At 43.3% G+C, this 6,331-nt stretch overlaps 1 protein-coding gene across 5 annotated transcripts in view; it reads right to left on the bottom strand.

The window, feature by feature from the left end:
- Window positions 1–214: 214 nt before the first annotated feature.
- The window catches only part of LOC108623324 (unconventional myosin-XVIIIa), a 27,061-nt gene continuing 20,944 nt past the window's right edge, over window positions 215–6,331 (bottom strand). For 4 of the 5 annotated variants that reach the window (XM_018021750.2, XM_026812171.1, XM_026812170.1 and 1 more), the window contains 8 exons: window positions 4,833–5,192; window positions 4,543–4,697; window positions 3,903–4,026; window positions 3,376–3,830; window positions 2,986–3,298; window positions 2,640–2,903; window positions 2,192–2,529; window positions 215–2,079 (listed from right to left, as the gene is read on the bottom strand). In XM_018021750.2, coding sequence (XP_017877239.2) covers window positions 2,073–2,079; window positions 2,192–2,529; window positions 2,640–2,903; window positions 2,986–3,298; window positions 3,376–3,830; window positions 3,903–4,026; window positions 4,543–4,697; window positions 4,833–5,192 — 2,016 coding nt within the window. In that variant the 3' untranslated portion in view covers window positions 215–2,072. Of the gene's footprint in view, window positions 2,080–2,191; window positions 2,530–2,639; window positions 2,904–2,985; window positions 3,299–3,375; window positions 3,831–3,902; window positions 4,027–4,542; window positions 4,698–4,832; window positions 5,193–5,325; window positions 6,326–6,331 lie in introns of those variants that run through there. The other variant, XM_026812173.1, reaches the window with a different exon arrangement.

Below are 6,331 nucleotides of genomic sequence, written 5' to 3'. Positions count from 1 at the left end.
AATTATTGAGACTAGCGAAAAATGTTTTATACAATTTTCGTCCATCGTCAAATACTTATTAAACGAGTGGACTTTGAAGGAAATTGAATAGGATCTTTTTTGTATCGTGTATTTTTTGTATTGAAACATCTTTCGCTATTGAATACCTCTCATGAAACAAGCAGACAATGATTACTTACCCATATGGAAGTAATTTCATCGAGGACGTAGATAATAATTTTAATGAGAATTTATTTCCGCATTGAAGAGTCTTCAATTGCGAGACCTGAAGGTGTAGGGGGCAATAAAAAATGGATACAGAAACGCAGGAAATTAATTAAATAAGATATCTGCATTGTACAAAGCAATAAGTTACATGTGAATCCTTCTTATTATTATTACTAGCATTATATTATTATCAATATAATTAAAGAAACCAAAGAAACTGAGTTCGCGTCGTTTATAATACAAACTATATATATAGACAACTTTTTATTGGCTACGTGTAATAGCGAAGTGTTAAAAAAGCGTACGATGCTTTTTTTTCATCTCAAGAAGTAAGGCTCTTTGTTGTATGTATGTAAGTATTTGTTCTTTACGGTTCGCGTTACGCTCATTACTTTCTGTTTCGAACTTCAAACCTTTATGCCAGGAACGCAAATCATTTACAACGATGAGCACACGTGAGGCAAAATTAAAAACTGGCAAATAATTATTTGGTTGAACGCAGTATACAAATTTTTAAGGAAACAGAATTCTCTACGGGGAACCAATTGAACAAGATAAAATATGTACGAGTCTGATTAGAACGAAATTAATATAAATAAATGCAGAGGACTTAAAGGGTTTCTTAAAATTATTCTGTAAACCGGATGATAATTAAAAGGAGATTTACTGTACTCATTATTGTAAGATGATTGCGAATCGAGTTTTCTCGTTTACTCTCGTTTATCCGCTTGGAAGACTGGAACGGTGTAGTCCGTCGACGAAAACTACTGTCGAATTAAATGTAGCACCAAATACGCGAAGTACAACCCGATTTACATTGACACCGGACTAGCATAAGATACGCTTTTGGTCTCCGAAACATTTCGGGATTTAAAAAAAAAAATAGCACACTCTGTCTAAGATCAACATGAATTTTAAATTAGACAGTCCTGTTCTCCAGAAGAGATATAAATGGAATTCTACTATATAAATGATTTAATTAATGCTAAAACAATCCGACCCTCCGTCGATTGTTTAAAATGATGAGGAACATGAATTTAAAATGACGGGCAATGTTTTAATATATTAACTATTCCGGTCAACGTGAATCGGGCGATTAGAAGCAGAGTTACAGATAGCCACGACATTGAAACGTTTCTTGATAATCGGAATTAGCACCACCTCTACAGAACTCGTGATCGTCTCACTTATTTTTAGATTACGTTTAAAACCACGAGTAAATTCATTACTGACGGATTTCGCTCCTCAGATTTTCTTTGTATACTTGTCTAGTACATCCTTATGCATACGCAAGCATACAGCGACTACAGAAGGTATCGGCGCAGTCGTAACTATTATTTTCTTAAATAAAAATGCATAACTTAAATAAACTTTCATAAGACGAATGAATTTCTTAAATAATACGTATTCATTTAGTAAAATACAAATTTGTAGTTTTATAAATGACTCTTGATACTTCCAATAAAGTATCGTTTATATTTCTGTTGAATACCAGACAGTAAAAATAAAATGACAAATACAACAGCAATACCTTTCGTAGTTGCCGTATGCACGACTAACGATTTGATTTAGACGATTGAATTTTGATTCGCTGTTGCGGCTGTCTCGCGAAAATTCGATATGACTGACAGTGACAACAGCTACCGTTTTTATAGTACGAAACTAACGATAAGTCTAGCGATTTTGACGATCGAACGTCTACTCCCTGTCTCTCCTTTTGATATCTTCCCTCGCAAGTCATTCTTTTGATTTCAACAAGTGTCCATCGATGACTCGCCGAGCGGCGATTCGTCGTCTACGCGTTGCTCGGCTAGCTTCTTGTCGTCCTTGCACTCGTCGGACTCCAAGTCCGACATCTGTTCGCATCAATCACTGGAACAAGATCGAGACAAATCATAATTTGATAACTGATATAACATTTCATTTAATAATCGATACGGTAATTAATTATAATAATTGGTATAAAAAATTAACGAGGTCTTACCTGTCACTGTTTTCTGTCGTGCCCTCCTCGCTGCAGTCAAGCTCGAGTTCTCCTTGAATCGCGCTCTGCAGGTCGTCGATTCTCTGTAACGCCAATCTGAGATCGTCTCTAGCGACTTTGGTCTCGGCCTCGGCGGCCTCCAGCGATTTCTCCAGCTCGCGTCGCGCGCGAGTCGACTCTTGTTCCCGAGCCAGCGCCGAGCTAGCCTCGTCCCTAGCCTCGCGAAGCGATCTCTGCAACCTTCGTGACGCATCTTGGGCGTTCTGTTCCTTGGTTCGCAGCAGCGCGCATTCCGTTTGCAATTTCTCTAAGTTTTCTTTCAATCTGGCTATCTGCGTCTGTAAAAAAAAATCACTTTCTTGTAAGTTCGTTCGATTTAAAATTGTTAAAATCTGAGAGATTGAACGTATCAAGTTGAGACGCAATAAAAACTTGTACATGAACTTACTTCTAATCGCGCCCTGGTCGTCTGCTCCAATTCCAATTTACTCTCCAACTCCTTGGCGCGGAATTCCAATCTCCTCGTGGCCAGACTGTTCGCGGTCGGATCGCCGAGCTGCTCGACGGACTCCAATCGTTGGCTCAATTCCGAGAGCTGATCCTTCAACGAGGACTTCTCCGCCTCGAGGGCAGCGATCTGTACTTGAGCTTCCTGCAACTGTGCCTGTTCTGCGGACACTTGCTGCACTGCTGCTCGATATTTCTTCAAAACCTTCACAATATAAAATGTTCAATTAATAATTGGTAAAATAATTTAAACAATAATTGATGTTACGAACGAAGAAGGTACTTGCCTCGGCTAATTCTTCCTCGTTCTCTTCCAACTGGGAGAGTAGCTCGGTTCGTTCGCGGTTGGCGACGTTAGCACGATCTTCGGCCTCGGAACGCTGCCGCTGAGCCTCCTCGAGTGAAGCCTGGGTCTCGTTCAGTTCCTGTTCGAGCGCCTGTTTCGCTTTGACTGCGACAGCCCTGGCACACTCCGCGTCCTCCAACTGATTCTTCAGCTGTCTCAAAGCCGCCTTGCCGGTCGAATCGCCCTTCGATCTCTCCAGCATAGTCTGAGCGTCCCTCAACAGAGCTTTGGTCCTCTTCAAGTCCCTCTTCAGTCTATGTACAAATTAATTGAAAAATATTAGCGAGAAATGAATAATTGTTTACATAATTTCAGTACAATTATCATGTACCTGTGCATGGTGTCAGCTTCGGCGGCGCGTTCGACACGATCCTGTTCCTCGATAGCCACGAGCCGGCGTTCCAACTCGTGCTTCTCGCGTAAAAGTATCGTCCTCTCCTCGTGCTCGTTCTCCAGCTGCAGCTCCAACGCTTTCACCTTCTTCAGCGCGTTCCCGCGCACGTCCTCGAGCTCTTCGTCCCTCTGCTGCATCTCCTTGCGCATCTCCTTCCTCTGTTGCTCGATGCTCATCTCCAATCTGAGTTTCGCCTGTTCGAGTAGCTGCACTTGACCCGCGAGATCGTCCAGCTCTTCTTCTTGATCCTTCGTCCGTTTCTCCAGCTCGTGCTTCGCCTTCTTCAATTGCGCCACTTCCTCTTCGGTTTTACCGCCGAATGTCAATTCTTCTAATTCCTGGCTGAGCGTTCGCAGCCTCTCCTCCTTCAACTCGATCTCCAGCCGAGCGTCCTGAAGCATTTACAAATTAAAAATGAAATTGAACAGAGCGAACGGAAGAAAGTTAATTTTATATATACTCACGCTGAGATTTTGTTCTATGGTAAATTTCTCAGCAATCGCGATTTCCTTCTCTCTGGCCAGTCTCTCCCGTTGCGTTTTCTCTTGCCGCAAGTCGTTCATCAGATTCTGCGTTTCAGAGTCGAATCTAAACACGAATTGAGTCATGTTTAAATACAGGAATAAACCCAACTAATGGGAGTTAAAAAAATATCTGTCCATTTCGCATCTCCTCTTTTCTATATTTGTTTTCAATTCAATTCTCTAAAGTGAACGATTTGTTAGCCTTTTTTCCTACAAAGTGGCAACGGGATACTAGTTTTCCGGGCTATCGCGATCGAGCAGTCAATTTATATATAGACCAGTCAATCACTCCGGCCTTTACTATGCGCACGACGGAAACCTCCAACCACCTCCTGGCTGGACGTAGCAAATTACCAGCCTGGCCGTTCGCCAGAAACACTTGTTGCGTACGAATTCAGAATAGAGCAGCCCTCGATATATACACAACCCGTGTACATGTGCGAAATTTTCGACGGATTTAACGACCGCGGAGCATGAAAATTTGTTTCAACTTCCAGCATGAATGGACGGTTGCGTTGTCCCTTTTCGCTGGGACAGCTGATTCATAGAATTGTTCATAGAAAGGGATATATTCACGTACTTGCGTTGCTTCTTCTCCAGAAGATTGTTCCTGGCCGTTTGCTCCTCCAGTAATAATCGCAAATCGTGCATCTCGCCGTTCAGCTTCTGTACGCGCCGCTTCCACTGACCTACGACCTGCCGCTGTTCTTCGACTTCCTCGTACGCATCAGCCAACTGAAACAATACATTAAACTTATTACATCAAATTGTATCATTGAAAGATGGTAGGAATCTCTGGTTAATGTAATAAAAAAATTGTGTGAACCTATTCATTATTTGTAATTAATAAATCATGTTTGTTGACTGTACCTTCTTTTCCAATTGCTTTTTGAGGCCAACGAGCTGTTCGAGATCGTCCTCGTGTTGCTGTGCCATTTTTCTCTTAGTGAACTCGAGTTCACGGACCGCATGCTCGTATCTTTGCTTGTAAACACCTCCATCCTCGCCGTCTTCGGCGTCAGACGCAACTCCGTTCAAATCCGCGGCTCGCGCGTACAGAAGTTCCATTTCCAAGCGTTCGGTAGTTTGCTGAAGATTCTTATGCGCCTCTGTCACGTCCTGCAGCTCCCTTTCCAGCCGCAGACGTTCGGAAGTCTCCGCGTCGATCCTCTCCGCCGCCAGCGTCGACGTCGAGTGCTCCTCCGCGAAATCTGCAGTCATCTCGCTTAGCTGTAATGAGAAATTATAAAAATCGTTCAACGTTTGTTTTATCCTGTACTTAATTATTGAAATGTTTTAAAATAAGTTGGACAATCTATAATTAATATCATTGATATAAAACGAAGATTGCAGAGCTCCAGACCTGGCCAACGCTATCAGAGATAGTTCTATCCTCCGAAGCCCTGGACACAGATCTCCTAGAGCAGCTCTTGCCGACGCTGTTAGCCCTGCTGTAATACTGATATCCTCTGATCATGATGTTCGTCGCACTCTGGCTTCTTCCGATCGCGCCTCCTTCGCGGAACACCGGCTGTGCCGAATCTACTCCGTTCTCCATATCATCTTTATGTCCGAGACTACGCCATTCGTCCATCACGTGATCCGTTCTTTTCAAGAACTGCGAGATCTTCGAGGATAAATAGGAGGACGCGGTGGTTGGTTCCATGTGCGAGGCAGTGGGCCTGAACGACTGTCTCACCCTCTGTTTCTCGCATCCTAATACGAAGTTCAAACTGGCGTCGAAGACGACTGGTGCTTGTTCTTTAGTCGACACGTCCTCTAAAGAGTCAGGGGACGCAGAGACGGGGAACGTTCTTCTAGGAGGCGTGGAGAAGTTCGTAGTAGACTCCAAGCTCGTATGAGTCCGCGAGGACAAGGTAGAAATGGATCTTGATCTACAGGACAAGCTGGACGATGCGCTGGACGGTGATGGGCTTCGCGTCAGGTTCAAGACTCTACTGGAGGGTCTCTTGAGCGGTGGCAAGGGAGGCCGTTTCCTCAACGGTTCCATCGGTTTCCTTAGATTCTCCATGATCGCGTCGTTCAGCTCGTTCGCCTGTTCCATCAGTATTTTACCGTTGTTCATGGTCTCTTGAAACGTCGACGAAGCTTGGATGGTGACGTCGGGCGACGTGGCGCCAGTATATATCGTTGGCACCGACGGCATTGCGATGCTTCGATTAACTTCCGGTTCTGTTCATTACTTCTTTCTCGTTTTTTGCTTAACACATGGGACTTTTGTTCTCGTGAACCACATCGTGGGTTTCTTTAATCAATTATATAATCACTGATCAGAAATCTTACTTCCGGGAAACTCGTACAATTATTCGATATTAACATTGATCACAATATTAATATTGAACATGAAT

This window comes from Ceratina calcarata, unplaced genomic scaffold, assembly GCF_001652005.2.
Source record: "Ceratina calcarata isolate Rehan_Ccalc_2016 unplaced genomic scaffold, ASM165200v1 scaffold260.2, whole genome shotgun sequence".
Taxonomy (NCBI): Eukaryota; Metazoa; Arthropoda; class Insecta; order Hymenoptera; family Apidae; genus Ceratina; species Ceratina calcarata.
This window is presented reverse-complemented; position numbering and strand designations above follow the sequence as displayed.